General features: G+C 40.8%; 1 protein-coding gene and 1 pseudogene across 1 annotated transcript in view; both read left to right on the top strand.

Moving 5' to 3' along the window:
• Window positions 1-23,787, top strand: part of DLEC1 (DLEC1 cilia and flagella associated protein) — a 113,744-nt gene that overhangs the window by 47,312 nt on the left and 42,645 nt on the right. Inside the window, exon 9 of the mRNA XM_059077244.2 lies at window positions 61-139. Within this exon, the coding sequence (XP_058933227.1) occupies window positions 61-139 (79 nt within the window). The remainder of the gene's footprint in view (window positions 1-60; window positions 140-23,787) is intronic.
• On the top strand, window positions 22,003-23,615 carry LOC131763589 (translation initiation factor eIF2B subunit delta pseudogene; annotated as a pseudogene).

Genomic DNA, 23,787 nt, shown 5'->3' with positions numbered 1-23,787 from the left:
ATGAATCAGTCACATGGATGAAACTAACAGCCTTTCTCACCCTCTCTTGCTCTCCCACAGTTGTGCTGATACTCCAGTGTTTCTAGCTAAGCCCTCAATCGCATTTTTCACAGATTATGAAATTGGACCAGTTTATGAGGTAGGACTCTGGTTTCTTTACAGATCCCACTTTGCTTCCTTATTTTTAAAAAGTCTTTGCTGTGAAATTTTAAGACCATACACACACACACACACACACAGGCCATACACAAAACTAGGGAAAAGACTGTAAAGAACGCTTATGTGCCCATCACCCAGCTTCAACAGTTACCTACATTCTGCAAATCTGGTTTCATCTGTTATCCTCACAACTTTGTGTATGTGTGTCTGTGTGCACATGCATTCACTGGAGTATTTTAAGGAAAAGCTTAGATAGCATGTCATTCTTCAGTTAATATTTTAGTGAGTATCTCTAACAGATAAGGACTATTAAAGAGTAACCATCATCATACCCAGCAATATTACAGTGATTCCTTAATATCAACCAATATCCATCCACATCTGATTTTTAGCTATTTCTTTTTTTAAAGTCAATTTATAATTGGTTTCTTTGAGTCAATTCAAACATTGCATTTGGTTAAAGTATCTCTTATTTCTCCCTTAGTTTATAATTGCTGCTCCATCCTTTTCTTTTTAAAAATGCCATTTATTTGTAGAAGAAACTAATTTCTTATATTCTGGATTTGGCTAATTGCTCTATTTTTTGTTTTTTTAATTTTTATTTTATATTAGAGTACAGTTGATTTACAATGTTGTGTCAGTTTCAGGTGTACAGAAAAGTGATTCAGTTATACATATACATATATACATTCTTTGTCAGATTCTTTTCCCATATAGGTTATTACAGAATACTGAGTAGAGTCCCCTGTGTTATACAGTAGGTCCTTGTTGATTATCTGTTTTATATGTAGTAATGTATATATGTTATATCCCAAACTCCTAATTTATCCCTCCTCCCACCTTTTCCCTTTGATAACCGTAAGTTTGTTTTCGAAGTCTGTGAGTCTGTTTCTGTTTTGTAAATAAGTTCATTTGTATCAATTTTTTAAAAATCCACTTGTAAGTGATACCATATGATATTTGTCTTTCTCTGTCTGACTTACTTCACTTAGTGTGATAAACTTTAGGTCCATCCATGTTGCTGCAAATGGCATTATTTCATTCTTTTTTATGGCTGAGTCATATTCCATTCTATATAGGTACCGTGTCTTCTTTATCCATTCATCTGTCGATGGACATTTAGGTTGCCTTCCTGTCTTGGCTATTGTAAATAGTGCAACATTAGGGTGCATATATCTTTTCGAATTATGGTTTTCTCCAGATATATGCCCAGCAGCAGGATTGGTGGATTATATGGTAGTTCTATTTAGTTTTAAGGAACCTTGATACTATTCTCCATAGTGATATTACCAGTTTACTTTCCCACCAACAGTGTAGGAGGGTTCCCTTTTCTCCACACCCTCTCCAGCATTTATTGTTTGTAGAGTTTTTGATGAAGGCCATTCTGACTTGTTGTAGTTTCGATTTGCATTTCTCTAATAATTAGTGATGTTAGGCTTCCCTGGTGGCATAGTGGTTGAGAGTCCGCCTGCCGGTGCAGGGAACACGGGTTCATGCCCCGGTCCGGGAGGATCCCACGTGCCGCGGAGCGGCTGGGCCCGTGAGCCATGGCCACTGAGCCTGTGCATCCGGAGCCTGTGCTCCGCAACGGGAGAGGCCACAGCAGTGAGAGGCGCGCGTACCGCAAAAAAAAAAAATAATAAATAATAATAATAATAATAATAATTAATGATGTTGAACATCTTTCATGTGTTTTTTGGCCATCTGTATGTCTTCTTTGGAGAAATGTCTATTTAGATCTTCTGCCCATTTTTTTATCTGGTTGGGTTTTTTTTTTTATATTGAGCTGCATGAGCTGTTTGTATATTTTGGAGATTAATCCCTTGTCGGTCTCATCATTTCCAAATATTTTCTCCTATTCTGTGGGTTGTCCTTTTGTTTTGCTTATGGATTCCTTTGCTGTGCAGAAGGTTTTAAGTTTAGTTAGGTCCCACTTGTTTATTTTTGTTTTTATTTCCATTACTCTAGGAGGTGGATTGAAAAAGATATTGCTGCAATTCATGTCAAAGAGTGTCCTGCCTATGTTTTCCTCTAAGAGTTTTATAGTATCAGGCCTTACATTTAGGTCTTTAATCCATTTTGAGTTTATTTTTGTGTATGGTGTTAGAGAGTGTTCTAATTTCATTTTTTACCTGTAGCTGTCCATTTTTCCCAGCACCATTTATTGAAAAGACTGTCCTTTCTCCACTGTATGTTCTTGCCTCCCTTGTCATAGAGTAATTGACCATAGGTGTGTGGGTTTATTTCTGGGCTTTCTATCCTGTTCATTGATCTATATTTCTGTTTTTGTGCCGATACCAAACTGTTTTGATTACTGTAGCTTTGTAGTATAGTCTGAAGTCAGGGCGTCTGATTCCTCCAGCTCTGTTTTTCTTTCTCAGGATTGCTTTGGCTATTCAGGGTCTTTTGTGTCTCCATACAAATTGTAAAGTTTTTTGTTCTAATTCTGTGAAAAATGCCATTGGTAATTTAATAAGGACTGCATCAAATCTGTAGATTGCCTTAGGTAGTATAGTCATTTTGACAATATCGATTCTTCCAATCAAAGAACATGGTGTATCTTTCCATCTGTTTGTGTCATCTGCAATTTCTTTCATCAGTGTCCTATAGTTTTCAGAGTACAGGTCTTTTGCCTACTTAGGTAGGTTTATTCCTAGGTATTTCATTCTTTTTGATGCGATGATAAATGGGATTGTTTCCTTAATTTCTCTTTCTGATCTTTTGTTGTTAGTGTATAGCAATGCAAGAGATTTCTGTGTAATAATTTTGTTTCCTGCAACCTTACCAAATTCACTGATGAGCTCTAGTAGTTTTCTGGTAGCATCTTTAGGCTCTTCTGTGTATAGTATCATGTCATCTGCAAACAGTGACAGTTTTACTTCTTTGCCTATTTGGATTACTTTTATTTCTTTTTCTTCTCTGATTACCATGGCTAGGACTTCTAAAACTGTGTTGAATAATGGTGGTGAGAATGGACCTCCTTGTCTTGTTCCTGATCTTAGAGGAAATGCTTTCAGTTTTTCAACGTTGAGTATGATGTTAGCTGTGGGTTTGTCATATGGTCTTTTTTATGTTGAGGTGAGTTCCTTCTGTGCCCACTTTCTGGAAAGTCTTTATCATAAATGGGTGTTGAATTTTGTCAGAAGCTTTTTCTGCATCTATTGTGATGATCATATGGTTTTTATTCTTCAATTTGTTGATGTGGTATATCACACTGACTGATTTGTGGGTATTGAAAAATCCTTGTATCCCTGGGATAAATCCCACTTGATCATGATGTATGATCTTTTTAATGTATTGTTGGATTTGGTTTGCTAGTATTTTGTTGATAATTTTTGCATCCATGTTCATCAGTGATATTGGCCTGTAATTTTCTTTTTTTGTAGTTTGGTAGTTTTTGTCTGGTTTTGGTATCAGGGTGATGGTGGCCTCATAGAATGAGTTTAGGAGTATTCCTTCCTCTGCAATTTTTTGGGAAGAGTTTCAGGACAGGTGTTAAGTCTTTAAATGTTTGATAGAATTCACCTGTGAAGCCATCTGGTCCTGGACTTTTGTTTGTTGGAAGTTTTTAAACTACAGCTTCAATTTCAGTACTTGTGATTTGTCTGTTCATATTTTCTGTTTCTTCCTGGTTCAGTCTTGGAAGGTTGTACCTTTCTAAGAATTTGTCCATTTCTTCTAGGTTGTCTATTTTATTGGCATATAGTTGCTTGTAGTAGTCTCTTATGATCCTTTGTATTTCTGTGGTGTCCGTTGTCACTTCTTCTTCATTTCTAATTTTATTGATTTGAGCCCTCTCCCTTTTTTTCTTGATGAGTGTGGTTAAAGGTTTATCATTTTTGTTTGTCTTTTCAAAGAACTGACTTTTTTATTTCATTGATCTTTTCTGTTGTTTTCTTCATCTGTATTTCATTTATTTCTGCTCTGATCTTTATGATTTCTTTCCTTCAACTAAGGTTTTTTTTAAAAAAAAATTTAATTTATTATTTTTTGGCTGTGTCGGGTCTTAGTTGTGGCACATGGGGTCTTCACTGCAGTATGTGGGATCTTTCATTGCAGTGCATGGGATCTTCATTGTGGCGCACAGGCTTCTCTCCAGTTGTGGCATGCGGGTTTTCTCTCTCTAGTTGTGGCGCGTGGGCTCCAGGGTATGTAGGCTCTGTAGTTGTGGTGTGTGGGCTTAGTTACCCTGTGGCATGTGGGATCTTAGTTCCCCAACCAGGGATCGAACCCATGTCCTCTGCATTGGAAGGCAGTTTCTTTACCACTGGACCACTAGGGAAGTCCCTAACTTTGGGTTTTGCTTGTTCTTCTTTCTCTAGTTGCTTTAAGTGCAATGTTAGGATGTTTATTTGAGACTTTTCTTCTTTCCTGAGGTAAGACTGTATTGCTATAAACTTCCCTCTTAAAAGTGCTTTTGCTGCATCCCATAGGCTTTGGACCATTGAGTTTTCATTTTCATTGGTCTCTAGGTACTTCTTTATTTCCTCTTTGATTTCTTCAGTGATCTATTTGTTGTTTAGTAACATATTGTTTAACCTCCATGTGTTTGTGTTTTTTAGTTTTTTTCTTGTCATTGATTTCTAATCTCATCGTGGAACAGCTGTATTTCTCTGTCATCTCATTTTGTCTCATTTTCTGTGTTTGTGGCCTCCATTCCTCAGGCTGCAGGATTATAGTTCTTCTTGCCTGTGGTGTCTGCCCCCTGGTGTGTGAGGTTGGTCCAGGGGCTTGTGCAGGCTTCCTGATGGGAGGGACTGGTGCCTGCCCACTGGTGGGTGGAGCTGGGTCTTGTCCCCCTGGTGGGCTGGCCCGTGTCAAAATGTGTGTTTATATGCAGCTGTGGGGTCAGGATGTCTTTAGGCAGCCTGTCTTTTGATGGGTGGGCCTGTGTTCCCACCCTGTTGGTTGGCCTGAGGTGTCCCAGCACTGGAGAAGTACAGGCTGTTTGGTGATGTCAGGTCTCAGTGCCAAAATGGCAACCTCTGGGAGAGCTCACACTGATGGGTATTCCCTGGGGCATCCTCCACCAGTGTCCTTGCCTCCACAGTGAGCCACAGCTGACCCCCACCTCCCCAGGAGACCCTCCAAGACCCACAGGTGGGTCTGGCCCAGGCTCCTATGGAGTTACTGCTTTGCCCTGAGTCCCAGTGCACGTGAAACCTTGTGTGTGCCCTCCAAGAGTGGAGTCTCTGTTTCCCCCCAATCCTGTGGAGCTCCTGCACTCAAGCCCCAGTGGCCTTCAAAGCCACATGCTCTGGGGTCTCCTCCTCCTGATGCCAGATGCCCAGTCTGGGGAGCCTGACGTGGAGCTTGGAACTCTCACTCCTACGGGAGAACCTTTGCAATATAATTATTTTCCACTTTGTGGGTTGCCCACCCAGTGGGTATGGAATTTGATTATATCAGGAAAGTGCCCCTCCTACCATCTCATTGTGGTTCTTTGTCTTTGGGTGCAGAATATCTTTCCTGGTAGGTTCGAGTTTTTTTGTTGATGGTTGTTCAGCAGTTAGTTGTGATTTTGGTGTTTTTGTGAGAGGAGCTGAACTGAAGTCCTTCCACTCTGCCTTCTTGTCTCAGTTTGACTCTCACTAATTGCTTTATTTGGTGACATTAAACATATTCCTTTATCCTCCATATATTTTATAAACTTTTTAGATGTAGAGGTTTGATTAGATTCATGTTCAAGTTTTTTTTAATTTTTAAATTTTTTTGGCAAGAATACTTCTTTGGTTGTGGTGTATATTTCTTGTTGCATCCCATCATGAGGAACGTGATTCTCAGCTTTCCTATTATTGGTGATGAATGGCTTCAGGTTTTATGAGCCTAATTCATCCTTTGTAAAGTTTTTATCAATGTTTTATTTAATGGTTTTAGTAGCATTAGATGATTGTTGCCTAGATCCTTTTTTTTTAATTAGGGGTTATAAAACGGTGACTTCTAATTCTGTTATTCTTTCTGCGTTTATTACCTGTGATTTCCTGTTTTAAAAAAAACTTTCCCTCAAACTTCTGTTTATATCCCCTCTTCCTTAAATTCTCCTTACCTCTATACATAACTATTTCTATTAGTTTGGGTTCTGCCATTGTTTCTTTTTGGAATCATAAGCAAATATGTAGATATATATTTGAACCCTTTCTCCTTCTTACTGTCCACACCTTGCTTTTTTCACTTAACAGTATATCTAGTGATTACTTCAAAAGCAATATGTAGAGACTTTCCTCGTTCCTTTTCCTAGTTTCCCTCTTGCTGCTAGCCTCCTTCCATCCTGGGGAATCACGTCAAGACCAAGCTTAGCAGTCACCAGTTCTGCTCACCATATGCAAAGACAGCTATTCTTAATGATGACAATCCCTTCACACACACATGGATTGTACTTTACAGTTTAAAGAGCACTTGCAAATCCATAATTCTTTAGGAACTCTCATCCACCCATAACAAAAGCAGACTAATATGTCAGGCTTTTAGGCTAAATGTTAAAGAAAGCATTTTGTTTACTTCTTGAACTCAACAGTTATGTATTCTCTTTTGGACTTGTGTGTTTGGGATTTCTGTGTCTGGTCATCACATTTCAAAGACAGTTGGAAAAGCTGGCAAAGACTCAAGAGAAAGGGAGCTGAAATAATTTCAGTTTGGGCATGGAATGGGGCAAAGGGATGGCTGCCCAGGGACATACAAAAGCCATTTCTGTAGGACCTGCAAGTGTCCACTGTGGAGCCTGTAGATGAGGTGAGCTTAGGCTGCATAGGACCGTCTTCCCCTCCTGTCTTTACTCTTTTGTGGCACAATTTTTTTTAAAGCTTCTTTATTAACAGAAAGTACTATTCTTTTTTTTTCTTTTGTAAATTTTTACTTATTTACTTATTTATTTTTGGCTGTGTTGTGTCTTTGTTACCATTTGCAGGCTTTCTCTAGTTAGGGTGAGCCGGGGCTACTCTTCATTGCGGTGCGCAGGCTTCTCATTGTGGTGGCTTCTCTTGGTGCAGCGCACGGGCTCTAGGCATGTGTGCTTCAGTAGTTGTGGCATGTGGGCTCAGTAGTTGTAGTTCATGGGCTGTAGAGCACAGGCTCAGTAGCTGTGGCACAAGGGCTTAGTAGCTCCACGGCATGTGGGATCTTCCTGGACTAGGGCTCAAACCTTTGTCCCCTGCATTGGCAGGCAGACTCTTAACCACTGTGCCACCAGGGAAATCCCTGTGGCACAATTTTATTTATCTTCCCCACTAGATTGAAACCCACACAGGCAGGGATTATTTCTAGGTTTATGTTATCATTTTATTATAAGTGCTGGCATATAGTAGGTCCACTGACTGAATTACTTGAATACTTGAATATGGGTCTACCTCTTAGCCTTGCCTGCCCCTGATGCAAGGTAAATCAAGAACAAATGAAAGGGGCCTCATTTTACTAAAAAAAAAGTGTGTGTGTATGTGTGTGTGTGTGTGTGTACTTCTCAAAGGGTTTGTTTGTGGGTCACCCACCTGGCAGATATGGGATTTGATTTTATCATGATTGCATCCCTCCTGCCATCTTGTGGCTTCTTTGTCTTTAGATGTAGGATATCTTTTCTGGTAGGTTCCAGCATTTTTTTGTCAATGATTGTTCAGCAGTTAGTTGTGATTTGGGTGTTTTCATAAGAAGGGCTGAACTCATGTCCTTCTACTCTTACATCTTGTCTGAGATCTTCCCAAGGGGGTTCGATAAGGTGGTGAATGACAGCTTACAGATGGTTTCGTAAGGTTGCTAAATATGCAAAATGGTTAAATATATAGGGAAACCTTGCTGTATAAAAAATAAATAAAATTAAATTTAAATATATATATAGGGAAGTATATGTAAAATAATGTTAAAATTAAACAAAGCACAGCATAATGATTATGAGTAAGATCTGAGTACATATGGCTGGAAGAAGCCACTTACACTGCACAGAGAATCATACATAATTAGCACATTTCAGGGAAGGAGTTACAGTATCATTTTTTTCATAAACTAGTGTTGACACTGATGAAAACTTCTATTTATTTTTTAATGGGGGATTTTTGTTTTTATTGAAGTATAGTTTATTTGCAACGTTGTGTTAATTTCTGATGTATAGCAAAGTGATTCAGTTATACATATATATACATTCTTTTTTTAAATATTCTTTTCCATTAAGATTTATCATAGGATACTGAATATAGTTCTGTGTGCTGTACAGTAGGACCTTGTTGTTTATCCATTCCATATATAATAGCTTACATCTGCTAACCCCACTCTCCGACTCCATTCGTCCCTCTCCCCACTCCCGCTTGGCAACCACAGGTTTGTTCTCTATGTTCATAACTCTGTTTCTGTTTCATAGATAGGTTCATTTCTGTCATATTTTGGATTCCATATGTACGTGATATCATATAGTATTTGCCTTTCTGTTTGTGGCTTACTTCACTTAGTATGATAATCTCATGTTGCTGCAAATGGCATTATTTTGCTCTTTTTTTATGGCTGAGTAATAATCCATTGTATATACACACCACATCTTCTTTATCCATTCCTCTGTTGATGGACCTTTAGGTTGTTTCCATGTCTTGTCTATTGTGAGTAGTGCTGCTATGAACACAAGGGTGCACAAATCTTTTTGGATTAGAGTTTTGTTTGGATATATGCCCAGGAGTGGGATTGCTGGTAATTCTATATTTAGTTTTCTCAAGAACATTCCATACTGTTTTCCATAGTGGCTGTACCAACTTACATTCTCTCCAGCACTGTAGGAGAGTTCCTTCTTCTCCATATCCTCTCCAGCATTTGTTATTTGTAGAGTTTTTAATGATGACCATTCTGACTGGTGTGAGGTGGTACCTCATTGTAGTTTTGATTTGCATTTCTCTAATAATTAGCAATGTTGAGCATCTTTTCATGTACCTGTTGGCCATTTGTATTTTTTCCTTGGAGAAATGTCTGTTTAGGTCTTCTGCCCATTTTTTGATAGGGTTCTTTTTTGTTGTTGAGTTGTATGAGCTGTTTGTATATTTTGGAAACGAATCTTGTATCCTGCTACCTTGGTGAATTTGTTTATCAGTTCTAGTAGTTTTTGTGTGGAGTCGTTAGGGTTTTCTATATATAGAATCATGTCATCTGCATATAATGACAGTTTTACCTCTTCCCTGTCAATTTGGATACCTTTTATTTCTTTTTCTTGTCTGATTGCTGTGGCAAGGACTTCCAATACCATGTTGAATAGAAATGATGAGAGTGGGCATCCTTGTCTAGTTCCAGATTTTAGCGGGAAGTCTTTCAGCTTTTCACCATCGAGTATTATACTGGCTGTGGGTTTGTCATAAATAGCTTTTATTGTGTTGAGATATGTTCCCTCTATACCCACTTTGTTAAGAGTTTTTATCATGAATGGATGTAATATTTTGTCAAATGCTTTTTCTGCATCTATTGAGATGATAATGTGGTTTTTGCCTTTTGTTTCTGTGGTGTATCACATTGATTGATTTGCATATGTTGAACCATTCTCGTGAACTTGGGATGAATCCCACTTAATCGTGGTGTATGATCTTTTTTATGTGTTGTTGGATTTGGTTTGCTAATATTTTGTTGAGAATTTTCACATCTATATTCATCAAAGATATAGGCCTGTAATTTTCTTTTTTGGTGGTGTCTTTGGTTTTGGTATCAGGGTGATAGTGGCTTCATAGAATATCTATGGGAGTGTTCCCTGCTCTTCGGTTTTTTGGAAGAGTTTAAGAAGGACTGGTATGAGTTCTTCTTTGTATGTTTGGTAGAATTCTGGTCCTGGACTTTTGTTTGTAGGGAGTTTTATTTTATTTTATTTTATTTTATTTTGCGGTACACGGGCTTCTCACTACTGTGGCCTCTCCCGTTGCAGAGCACAAGCTCCAGACGCACAGGCTCAGCAGCCATGGCTCACGGGCCCAGCTGCTCCGCGGCACGTGGGATCTTCCCGGACTGGGGCACGAACCCGCGTCCCCTGCATCGGCAGGCAGACTCTCAACCACTGCGCAACCAGGGAAGCCCTGTAAGGAGTTTTAAAATTACAGATTCTATTTCACCTCTAGTGATTAGTCTGTTCAAATTATCTATTTCTTCTTGATTCAGTTTTGGTGGGCTCTATGTTTCTAGAAACTTGTCCATTTCTTCTAGGTTGTTGAATGTGTTGGCATATAATTGTTCATAGTATTCCCTTATGGTTTTTTATATTTCCGCACTATCAGTTGTTATCTCCCTTTTTCATTTATTATTTTGTTTATTTGGGTTCTCTCTCTTTTCCTCTTGGTGAGCCTGGCCAGAGGTTTGTCAATCTTGTTTACCTTTTCAAAGAACCAGCTCTTGGTTTTATTGATTTTTTCTATTATTTTTTTAATCTCTATTTTATTTATTTCCTCTCTGGTCTTTATTATTTCCTCCCTTCTGCTGACTTTAGTTTTTTGTAAAATTCTTTTTCTAATTCTTTTAAGTGGTAGTTTAGGTTATTTGAGATTTTTCTTGTTTTGGAAGGAAGAACTATATTGCTATGCATTTCCCTCTAAGAACTGCTTTTGCTGCATCCCACAGATTTTGTATGGTTGTGTTTGCATTGTCATTTGTCTCAAGGCATTTTTAAATTTTCTCTTTGGTTTCATCATTGATCCATTGGTTCTTTAGTAGCATGTTGTTCAGTCCCCACGTAATTGTTTTTTCCTCCTTTCTTTTTCTGTGGTTGATTTCTAGTTTCATGCCATTGTGGTCAGAAAAGATGCTTGAGGTAATTTCTATACTCTTAAATTTGTTGAGGTTAGTTTTGTGCCCTAGTATGTGGTCAGTCCTAGAGAATGTTTCACGTGCACTTGAAAACAGTGTGTTCTGGTTTTTTTGGATGTAATATCCTGAAAATATCAATTAAGTCTATCTGTTCTATTGTATCATTTGGGATCTCAGTTACCTTATTGATTTTCTGTCTAGAAGATCTGTCCATTGATGTGAGTAGGGTGTTAAAGTCTCCTACTATTATTGTATTCCTGTCAGTTTCTCCCTTTATGTCTGTTAGTATTTGTTTTATATATTTGGGTGCTCCTATATTAGGTGCATATATGTTGACAAGTATAAAATCCTCTTCTTGTATTGATCCTTTTCTCATTATATAGTGTCCTTCTTTATCTTTCTTTATGGCCTTTGTTTTATGTTTTTTAAGTTTTAAAAAAATATTTATTTGGCTGCTTTGGGTCTTAGTTGCAGCACACGGGATCTTCATTGCAGCATGCGGGATCTTTTAGTTGTGGCATGCAGGATCTCTAGTTGCAGCATGTGAACTCTTAGTTGCAGCATGTGGGATCTAGTTCCCTGGCCAGGGATCAAACCTGGTTCCCCTGCATTGGGAGCATGGAGTCTTAGCCACTGGACCACCAGGGAAGTCCCTCTCTCCATCCTAGCTGCTGCAAACCAGTTGCTGCATTCTCCTCCAAGGCTCTGAAGCTCCCCTGCTCTCCTGGCTGAGCTCCCTGCTAGTGAGGGGACTTCCCAGCATGCAGGAATCTTTTCTCTTTCACAACTCCCTCCCAAGGTTGCAGGTCCCATTCCAATTCCTTTCTCACTGTCTTTTTCTTTTTTTTTTTTCTTTTTTCTTTTGTCCTACCTGGTTATGTGGAGATTTTCTTACCCTTTTAGAGGTCTGAGGTCTTCTGCCAATGTTCAGTAGATATTGTGTGAGAATTGTTCCACATGTAGATGTATTTTTGATGTATTTGTGGGAGGAGGTGAGCTTCATGTCCTTGATGAGCTACTCCACCATCTTGATCCTGGACCTGATGAAACCTGTTAAGTTAAAATAAATATGAATGAGAATTAGGTTTTTTCACTGTTGCAGAAAGAAGTTACATATAAGGAAAAGGGGAATGCTAGAATGAACTCTGTGGTGCTAGATTGTATTTGGAAGTGTAAATATGGATTCATGGTTTAAAAATATAGGTGTGTATGTTGGGGGGGATAACACATACACACAGTTGGATAAATACAAGAATAAATATAGATGTATGTGAATGTTTGGTTAGTACACATGCATATATTTCTTGGCTGTATCCACTAGAGAGATAGAAATAATGACACCCTAGTAGCATTTAGCACACCTGTTCTATGGATCTTGGTTTCTAAGTACTGTTCTCCAAAAAAAGGAACCCAGAGCTCATTGGAAAACTGTTTGATTCCAGGGTTGAGGAAGGGAAAATAGGAGATGAATGTAGAGCATCTTGTGGTGCCAGAAAGTAAGGAAGTGCTAGAGAGAGAGAAAAAAAGAGAGAGTGTGTGTGTGTGTGAGTAGGGGAGAGGGCATGTCAGGACACAGAGCTCCCAATGGCCAGAAGAGAAACAACTCAAGCAACAAAACAAATAATAATGGTATTAGATTATAACCCAAAGAATAAAGTAAATATCCATGAGTCCATACTAATATAAGTAAATATCTGAATAAATAAATGGGAGAAAAGGGATAAGTCTTTGTTATGAAAGAATTCTAATTAATAATGTAGAAAGAATGAGAATTTTAAAAATCACCATTAGGGACTTCCCTGGTGGGACAGTGGTTTAGAATCCACCTGCCAATGCAGGGGACACAGGTTTGATCCCTGGTCTGGGACGATCCCACATGCCATGGAGCAACTAAGCCTGTGCGCCACAACTACTGAGCCCGCGCACCACAACTATGAAGCCTGCACACTCTAGGGTCCGCATGCTGCAACTGCTGAGCCCTCATGCTGCAAGTACTGAAGCCTGCATGCCTAGAGCCTGTGCTTTACAACAAGAGAAGCCACTGCAATGAGAAGCCCGCTCATCACAATGAAGAGTAGCCCCCGCTTGCCATGACTAGAGAAAGCCTGCGCACAGCAGCAAAGACCCAACACAGCCTAAATAAAAAAATAAATAAGAAAAAACCCACACTAAAAAAAAATTTAACCATTAAATATCACACTAATAAAATCTGCAGGCAAGACATACTAATAGATGCTAAAATTATTGGTTAGAAGTGTGAGCAGAAACATAATTCCATAGTCTCTCCCCAAATATTTAGCAATTACAAAGGAAAAATAGTAACTGTACAGTAGAGAATCCTGGAAGACACCAAGTTAATCAAGTGGTTAAGGTTACCATCACCACTAATAGGACACATCAATAGCATATAACCCCGATATGATATACTGGGAAGGGCACATCTCTTCTGTGGTATTCCTACAAATAATGTACAACCTCAATCCAGTCATGAGTAATCATCAGAGAACACAAACTGAAGGACACACTCTAGAGAGACATTCTACAAAATAACTGACCAGTACTCTTTAAAAGGCTGAAGGTCATGGAAGGTCACAGACAACAAGGAAAGATTGAGAAACTGTCACAAGTTGGAGGAGACTAAGAAGATATGACAGCCTAATGCAATTGCATATCCTGGATTGGACCCAGGAATAGAGAAAGGATGTTAGTGAACAAACTGGAGAAGTCCATATAAATTCTGTTCTTTCGTTAATATATGGTACCAAGCTTAATTTCTTAGTTTTGGTCATTGTTCTGTTGTTATCAAAGATGTTAACATAAGGGGAAGCTAGGTGAAGAGTTTATGGGAACTCTCTGGATTATTTTTGCAACTCTTGTAAATCTAATATCTCAAAGCGCTAAAAATATGTATTCTGTGGAGACTTCCAGTTATGGTAATGTTGTATGTAAATAACCTGAGGAATCTACAAAAATAATGAACATTCTGGAACTGAAATTAAGTACTCAATAGAAGGCTTAACAGCAAATTAGACACAGATGAAGGGAAGACTTGCAGATATGTCAGTAGAAATGATCCAGGCTGAAGTATAAAGAGAAAAAAGATGAAGGAATATAGAAAACTACATTAAAAAATATGGGGCATAGTAAACAGGTCTGTTATGTAATTGAAGCCCCAGAAAAAGAGGAGACAATGTCACAGAAGCAGTATTTGAAAAAAAAATAGTTGAGAATGATCCAAAAGTAATGAAGACTTCAAGCCATCAAGTAAAGCACTAACAACCCTAAGCAGGATAAAATAAAGAAAGCATACTTTATGCATATACTTATATACGTATACTTACACATTATAGTAAAATTCTGCTCTAAAGACAGGGTTTGGGGAGGAACTTAAGGCATCTAGAGAAAAAAGACCTACTGCCTTCTAACAGTAATGACAGAAGCTAGAAAATATTGGAATGGAAGCTTCAAAGTGATGAAAGAAAATAACTTTCAATCTAGAATTCTAAACCTAGTGAAAATTTTCTTTAAAAGTGAAAATAGGGAATTCCCTGGGGGTCCAGTTTTTAGGACTCATTGCTTTCACTGCCAAGGGCCTGGGTTCAGTCCCTGGTTGGGGAACTAAGATATCGCAAGCCACACGGTGTGGTGAAAAAAAAAATGAAGATAAAATGAAGATATTCTCAGACAAACAAAAACTGGTAATTCATTACCAGATAATAATAATTCATCACCAGAAGACCTGAACCAAAGGAATTCTTCAGTCAGAAGAAAAGTCTACCATATGGGAGTAGAGAAATGTAAGAAAGAATGAAAAGCAACAGTAAAGGTAAACTTGTTAAGACATGTAAATTAATATTAAATGTAACATAACCATAATAATAATGTAGTTATTATTAATAATTATATATTATTTAAATATATGTAGAATTAAAAACATAACTATACCCCAAAAGTTTGAGGGGTAAGTGGATTTAAACTGTTCCAAGATTCTTGGATTGTCTTGGAAGTGTGTAAGTGCTAATTAATATGGAAACTTTAATAATTTAAGGTTGCTTGTTGTAATCTCTGGGCTAATCATTATTCAAATAGTAAAATGAGGGCTTCCCTGGTGGCGCAGTGGTTGAGTGTCCGCCTGCCGATGCAGGGGACACGGGTTCCCTGCTCTGGTCCAGGAAAATCCCACATGCTGTGGAGCGGCTGGGCCCGTGAGCCATGGCTGCTGAGCCTGCACGTCTAGAGCCTGTGCTCTGCAACGGGAGAGGCCACAACAGTGAGAGGCCCGCGTACCGCAAAAAAAAAAAAAAAAAAGTAAAATGATATAAAAATAACAAGGTAATGGGGGAAATGGAATTTTTAAAAAATATTTGATTAATAGAAGATAAAAAATGAAAAAGGAACATGGGGGATAGTACAAATAGAAAATAAAAACATGATAGATTTATACTCAAAAATTTTTTTAACATCTTTATTGGAGAATAATTGCTTTACAATGTTGTGTTAGTTTCTGCTGTATAATAAAGTGAATTAGCTATATTATTCTCAAATTTGTTGATAATTACATGAAGTAATTAAATGGACCAAGTACTTCAATTAAAAAAGAAGCATCAGGAGGGACTTCCCTGGTGGTGCAGTGGTTAAGACTCCTCCTGCCAATGCAGGCGACATGGGTTTGAGCCCTGGTCCGGGAAGATCCCACATGCCACAGAGCAACTAAACCCATGCGCCACAACTACTGAGCCTGTGCACTAGAGCCCACAAGCCACAACTACTGAGCCCACGTGCTACAACTACTGAAGCCCATGCACCTAGAGCCCTAGAGCCCATGCTCCGCAACAAGAGAAGCCACCACAATGAGAAGCCTGCGCACCACAATGAAGAACAGCCCCCGCTCATTGCAACTAGAGTGGGCCCACGTCCAGCAATGAAGACCCAACGCAGCCAAAAATAAATACATAAGTAAATAAATACATACCTACATACATATTTTTTAAAAATGAAGGATCAGGGAATTCCCTGGTGGTCCAGTGGTTAGGACTCCATGCTTTTACTGCCAAGGGCACAGGTTCAGTTCCTGATTGGGGAAGTAAGATCCTGCAAGCCACGCAGTGTGGCTGAAAAAAAAAAAGAGAAGGATCGTCAGACTGGGTAGAAAAACAAAAACCAACTAAATGCTGATAATGTGAGGATAACCTTTAAAAATATGGATATAGGGCTTCCCTGGTGGTGCAGTGGTTAAGAATCTGCCTGCCAATGCAAGGGACGCAGGTTTGAACCCTGGCCAGGGAAGATCCCACATGCTGCAGAGCAACATGCAGCTAAAGACATGCTTAGAGGAAAATGTATAGACTTATGTTCACATATTAGAAAAGAAATAGAGCTTCCCTGGTGGCACAGTGGTTAAGAATCCACCTACCAATGCAGGGGACACGACTTCGAGCCCTGGTCCAGGAAGATCGCACATGCCGCGGAGCAGCTAAGCCTGTGCGCCACAACTACCAAGCCCGCATGCCTAGAGTCTGTGCTCTGCAACAGGAGAAGCCGCCACAATGAGAAACCCGCACACCACAACGAAGAGTAGCCCCCGCTCGTTGCAACTAGAGAAAGCCTGCGTGCAGCGACAAAGACCCAACACAGCCAAAAGTAAATAAATAAATTAAATTAATTTTTTTAAAAAAGAAATAGTCTGAAAATCAGTTATCTAGGTATACATCTCAAAAATTAGAAAAGAATAGCAAATTAAGCCCAAAGAAGCTGGAAGGAAGGAAATAATAAAACTAGAACACATTTTAATTAAATAGAAAACAAATATAGTGTTGGATCAGCAAAGCCAAAAGTTAATTCTTTGAAAAGGTTAGTAAAATTGCTTAGTCCCTGGCAAAACTGATCAGACTGAGAGAAAGTAAAAATTACCAGTGTCAGGGGAAATAAAGACATCATTATATCACCATTGTAAAACAGTTATACTCTAATAAAGATGTTAAAAAAAAGAGACATCATTATGGATCCTACAGACATTAGAAAGATAGCAAGAGGTTTATGAACAACTTTATGCTTAGAAATTTGAAAATATAGATGAAATAGTCATAATTTTAAAAATTTTATGAAAGCAGTGATAACTAAACAGCAAAAGGATAAACATGAAGGTATAAAAGAGGACATCAAAATTATAATTTGGGGGAGGAGAGTAAGAAAATGTAGAACCGACCCCACCATATCTCCAAGGTGTGCCTGTACCCCACTTTGTACTAGCTTATGAAGGCTGATCATGCACATCTCTATCCAACTCTGTGCTCAGTGATGTCACATTGGTATCTTGAAATTGACCATATTGAGAGTTTTTACACCACAGAAATCAGCAAATACTACCAAATCAGGACTCTCCCCACCCCAAGAACTGGTCGTTAAACATTTGCCAGCACACTACAGAATATATTATACTGGGCTTCCCTGGTGGCGCGGTGGTTGAGAATCTGCCTGCTAATGCAGGGGACACGGGTTAGAGCCCTGGTCTGGGAGGATCCCACATGCCGTGGAGCAACTAGGCCCATGAGCCACAACTACTGAGCTTGCGTGTCTGGAGCCTGTGCTCCGCAACAAAAGAGGCCGCGATAGTGAGAGGCCCGCGCACTGCGATGAAGAGTGGCCCCCACTTGCCACAACTAGAGAAAGCCCTCGCACAGAAACGAAGACGCAACACAGCAAAAATAAATAAATTAACTAATAAACTCCTACAAAAAAATAAATAAGAATATATTATACTCATGAATTGGAAGACTCATTGAGAGAGGAATTAGTGATCTGCATACTCATTTAACAAATAATAGCCAATACACTGTTGTCAGTGAGCAAAGGCAAAAAGAGAATTTATAACTGAGAGGGGAGAGAAAAAACTGTAGTCTGGGAACAGTGACTCTTGTCTGCATATTTTGGGGGTAAGAAAGAGGCCAGTTTGGTAGTCTGTTCTTAAGCAGTCTGAATAATGATATCAAAACAGTTTCAGGATTTTTAAAATGAATTTTCCAGAAAACCTTGCAAAGTTAATTGTGGAATATATGTAACAGACTGTGTCTTCCAGTGTCCATTATTAGTGTTTTTTATCTTAGGCCAGGTCTGCACCATTTCCCTCAAAAATTTCTCAACTCCCCCCATTTTGGTCAAAAGTTCCTGGTGGAGAGGATTTAAACCTAAGGGCTTTAGTCTGTGATGCAGAATCATTATTGGATGTCAGTTTGATCTTGGGGGTATAACAGCATTTAAACACCTGAGTGTCAAATACAATGTAAATATTATAAGAGACATTTGGAACATATTTTGTGTCCAATTTTTGGATTAGTGTAGGTCCAATCAAGAGAATATATAGTAAAGACAAGATTGGTCAATTTTAGTTAAGTAATTGGTTTTTTACCCCCTATGATTAATTGATCATTTCATCTTTTTCAAAATATGTATCCAGGTACTGTAAAATATTGGCTATTGTATAGTGTTCATTTTGTTGGTGAGGGCACATCTATTTAGAATCATTCTAGTTAATGAAGTTTTGTTAATCTAACCTAAAATGAGTTATTTCATTTAAAGTCAGTATTCATTTTGCTTCTGAAATTATCTCAGATTTGTCCAGTGGGAGCCTTACAAGTTGTCTCCCGTGTTCTTTTGATATGACCTAGCAGTTTCTTGAGCGCTTCCTTACATTCTGCCATCACAAGATGTTCCAGGCTAATCTTGTACTCTCTTTGTCCCAGTTCTGGAATCAGTTTCTAAGAAGCCCTGGTTCCTTTTAGTGGAGAATGGTATTTAGAAACCAAGATCTAAGCACTAGATCTGCTACTGGCTACTGGGATGTCATTGCTTCTAAGTCCTTTAAATGGATAGAGGTGGGGAAAAATAACCATTTCAGAGGTCCATCTGTATATATGTAAATGTATATATACACATAAACATGCATATATCCATATCCATGTGCTTACATATTTAAAAATCATGACTTCGTGCTGATTCCTCTAACTACAGTCTAATTCCACAGCACCTCCTCCCATTCCACGCCTATAGCTCCCTCCACCCACAGTCATCTGAAGAATCTTGGAATAACATTCTACTTGTGGAAGTCTCTGCATCTAGTTTAGTGGGTCTCAGGGTCAGATCACCGCAGTGACTGCATGTCCAGTTGCAGGATTCTAAATATTTATACTGTGGGAGGCATACAGTCCAGATGTATTATGTTCTGGGACTTAAGAACAGCATTTGTGGTTAAAAGTACTTGATAGAAGAAAACAAAGAAAGGAAGTACTTAAAATGGTCCCTTCCAGCATGGTTTTAAGGGCAACTTTCATTGGAGTCTCTTTTAATATGTTCAGCGTTCCAGTTACTGTAACCATGTAACACGTTGCCCCCAAGACTTGGCAGCGTGAAACAGCAGTTTGCTTTCTGATCATATAGGACACAGCTAGGAGAGTTTACTCTGCGATGTCTGGGGTCGCAGCCGAGAGACTGGGGCCAAAGTCTCATTCACTCACGCGTGTGGTGGTTGGTGCTGGCTTTCAGCTGAGACCTCAGTTCCTCTGCCTGAGGCTTCTCCACATCAGCTAGTTCCTTTCCTTTCCCTTCCCTTCCTCAGAGCACAGTGGCTGGTTTCCCCAGGGCAAGCCTCCCCCAAAGAGAAACGCAGTCTGCCACTGTCCATTATATAAATTGAATTGTATCTAGTGATGTCTCTTAGAAATGCACCTTGCATCTGTTGGGCATATGACTGTGTGCATAAGTTATTTACCCAGCTAAACTATAAAGTTGAAGGATAAAAACATTTTCAAATTTGCCAAGTCTTTAAAAATGTGTGTCCCATGCACCCTTTCTCAGGAAACTCTTAGGGAACATGCTCCTCTATATAAGTGAGTAAACCAAGGAAGAGGAAGGCTTGATGTGTGGGAAACGAGAGATCCAGCATAGGAGAGACGTGCAGGAAAGGCCCAGGTTAGTAATGGTTAAGGGGCTCTGCAGTTACTGCTGCTACAAAGCTTAACAACTTAAAACAACCATTTTATCATGCTTGTAGGTTCTTTGGATCAGAAATTCTGACAGGGCACAATGGGAATGGCTTGTTCCATGATGTTTGGAGCCTTAACTGGAAAAAGTCAGTGCCCAGGGGTAACCTGAAAGCTGGGGCTGGAACTCTCTGAGGCATTTTCACTCCCATAATCGTTGATGTTGGTTGTCAGCTGAGGGTGTTAACAGAGCACATGCATATGGATTCTCCATGTGGCCTGGGCTTCCTCACAGAATGGCTGCCTCAGGGTAATCAGGCAGCTCAAAGTGAGTGATCAGAGTTTCGAAGTGAGTATCCTAGCAAACAAGGGGGAGGTTGCATCACTTTTTTTTTTTTTTTGGCTGCTTTGGGTCTTCGTTGCTGTGCTCAGGTTTTCTCTAGTTGCAGCAAGCAGGGGCTACTCTTCGTTGCGGTGCACGGGCTCCTCATTGCGGTGGCCTCTCTTGTTGCGGAGCACGAGCTCTAGGCACCTGGGCTTCAGTAGTTGCGGCATGAGGACTCTAGAGCGCAGACTCAGTAGTTGTGGCGCACGGGCTTAGTTGCTCCGCGGCATGTGGGATCTTCCCAGACCAGGGCTCGAACCCATGTCCGTTGCATTGGCAGGTGGATTCTTAACCACTGTGCCACCAGGGAAGGCCCTACATCACTCTTTATGACCTAACCTTGGAGGTTCGGTTCCCTTGGAATACATGAGAAAGTCATTACTTCCTCTGCATTGCTGTAGGTTACAAATGAGTCACTAAGTTTAGCCCAGATTCGAGGGGAAGCTACATAGACAGACCTCACCTCTCAATGGAAGGAGTGTCAATGAACTAGTGGATGTGTCTGAAAACTGCTACGGGGGTTGTCCTGTCCTGGGTCATAGCAGTAGGTGTAGCAAGCGACCAGTCCAGATTGGAAGAGGCCAGGAGGCTCTAGGTAGGGTTGACTTGTCGGGGTGACACTGATGAGAGTCCCTGATACATCTGGACATCTTGGAAAGAGATCTGTAGGGTAGTGGAAAGAGATTAAATTATTGATAAGTACATACCAAACAAAATAATTGGTTGGTTAACTTTCGGAAAAACAAAAATTGTATAAGGGAGAATTTCATGCTCAGCTGTGAACAGCGTTTACATAGCAACAATAATGTAAACATTACTGATCTAACCATGAGTATGATGTAATTTACATCGGGAAGATGAGGGATAAGAAGGGCATGGCATGCGGTGAGCTGATTAAGGGTGAGGAAAGAGAGAATATCCATATCACCCATCCATAATTAATGCCTAAAACAAACAAAAAAATTAGCATGCCATCCGGAGCCGTGGAAGTAAATTCCAAAATAATCAGCTAAAGGAGGAAACAGTGTTTGTGATTGGGAGTGAGAAATGGCAGGGGTTAGAGGGAAGAGGGCAGGATTTCTATTTTCGAAATTTTGTAGAACTCTTTGCCTCTTTAAACTACGTGGCTGTCCAACTTTGATGAAAATAACTTAAAAAGAAAACTTTCTACCAAAAGAAACGCCATGCCCAGATCATTTTACAGGTATACACCATCAAACATTCAAGCTAATCCTGATCTTATATGAACTGTCAGAGACTACAGAAAGAAGGAACATACCCTCATTCTTAGGTAATGAGCCTGCTATGGTCCGAATGTTTGTGTCCCTCCAAAATTCGTATGTTGAAATCCTAACCCTCAAAGATGATGGTATTAGAAGGTGGGGCCTTGGGGAGGTGCTTAGGTCGTGCGGGTGAAACCTTCGTGAGTGGGATTAGTGCCTTTCTGAAGAGACTCTAGAGAGATCCCTTGCCTCTTCTGCCACTGAGGACACGGTGAGAAGGTGCCAGCTGTGAATGGAAGAGGGCCGTCACCGAAACACAACCATGCTGGCATCTTGATCTTGGACTGTCCAGCCTCCAGAACTGTGAGAAATACATTCCTGTTGTTCGTAAGTCACCCAGTTTTATGTTATTTTGGACTAAGAGCCTAATGTTACCTTGACACCAAAGCGAACTAAGGAGCTATGACAATGAAAGCCATAAGCCAGTCTTGCTTAAGAACATAAGCCCAGGAGGAGGATGGCTGCCGTGGCCGTGGCTGTTCGCGAGGACTCCGGATCTGGGATGAAGACGGAGCTTGTTCCTCGGCCTGGGGCAGCGGGGAGGGAGATGACCCAAGAAGAAAAGCTGCAGCTTCGGAAGGAAAGGAAACAGCAGAAGAAGAAACGGGAGGAGGAAAAGGGGGCAGAACCAGAAACTGGCTCTGCTGTATCTGCAGCCCAGTGTCAAGGCCCGACCCAAGACCTGCCTGGCCTGGACAGTCAGTTGGGCAATGCCAAGGAGAAAGTTCCAGCAGGTCGGAGTAAGGCTGAACTTCGAGCTGAAAGGCGGGCCAAGCAGGAGGCTGAGCAGCCCCTGAAGCAGGCGAGAAAAGGGGACCGAGGAGGGCCACCTCCTCAGGCCTGCCCCAGCGCAGCTGGAGAAACCCTCTCAGGAGTGAAGCGTCTACCCGAGCATAGTCAGGTTGATGACTCCACACTTCTGAGGAGGCTTGTTAAAAAAAACCAGAACGACAGCAGGTTCCTACATGAAAGGATTATGGATCCAAAGTCAGTCTCTTCTCCCACCTACACCAGTACAGCAGACAAAACTCTCTGACCCAGTTTATGAGCATTCCATCCTCTGTGATCCACCCAGCCATGGTGCAACTCGGCCTGCAGTACTCCCAGGGCCTGGTCAGTGGCTCCAATGCCCGGTGCATTGCCCTGCTTCGTGCCTTGCAGCAGGTGACTCAGGATTACACCACACCTCCCAATGAAGAACTGTCAAGGGACCTAGTGAATAAACTAAAGCCCTGCTTCAGCTTCCTGACTCAGTGCCGTCCCCTGTCAGCGAGCATGTACAGCACCATCAAGTTCCTTAACAAGGAGATCATGGGTGTGAGCAGCTCCAAGCGGGAAGACGAGGCCAAGTGAGAACTTCGAGCAGCCATCCTTCGATATGTGCGAGGGAAGATTGTGCTTGCAGCTCAGGCAATCTCATGCTTTGCTTATGAGAAGATCAGTAATGGAGAGGGGATCCTGGTGTGTGAATGCTCATCTCTGGTATCACGAATTCTTCAGGAGGCTTGGGCTAGGGGCTGGCGGTTTCGGGTGGTAGTGGTGGACAGCCGGCCACAGCTGGAGGGAAAGCACACGCTACGTTCTCTGGTCCGTGCTGGGGTCCCTGCCTCCTACCTGCTGATTCCTGCAGCTTCCTTTGTGCTCCCAGAGGTTTCTAAGGTGGTGTTGGGAGCTCATGCACTCCTGGCCGACGGGTTTGTGATGTCACGGGTAGGGACAGCACAGCTGGCCCTGGTGGCACTGGCCCATAATGTGCCAGTGCTGGTCTGCTGTGAAACATACAAGTTTTGTGAGTGTGTGCAGACTGGTGCCTTTGTCTCTAGTGAGCTAGATGACCCTGACGATCTGCTGTGGGAGCGAGGAGAACGTGTGGCCCTGGCTGACTGGCAGAACCACTCGTCCCTATGGTTGTTGAATCTGGTCTATGATGTGACCCTCCCCCCCTCCCCGCAAGAACTGGTGGATCTGGTGATCATGGAGCTGGGCATGATCCCTTGCAGTTCTGTACCTGTTGTGCTGCGAGTCAAGAGTAGTGACCAGTCAGTGGGGGAACACAGGGTCAATAAATGACACACTCCCTACACTTAAAAAGAAAGAAAGAAAACATAAGCCCAGTCTCATCCCCCAGCCTTTTGGAGCTGTGAGAGGGCTTGTCTGTCCTGAGATGGGGAGCAGAATGGGATGCTGGCTGTGAGTGCCGGAGGCTAAGGAGTTGTGGTAGGAATAAAGATCTGTACCTTGT

The sequence above is a fragment of the Kogia breviceps genome, chromosome 10 (genome assembly GCF_026419965.1).
Source record: "Kogia breviceps isolate mKogBre1 chromosome 10, mKogBre1 haplotype 1, whole genome shotgun sequence".
In the NCBI taxonomy this organism is placed as follows: domain Eukaryota; kingdom Metazoa; phylum Chordata; class Mammalia; order Artiodactyla; family Physeteridae; genus Kogia; species Kogia breviceps.
Note: the sequence above shows the minus strand (reverse complement) of the source record. Positions and strands in the feature narration are given on the sequence as shown.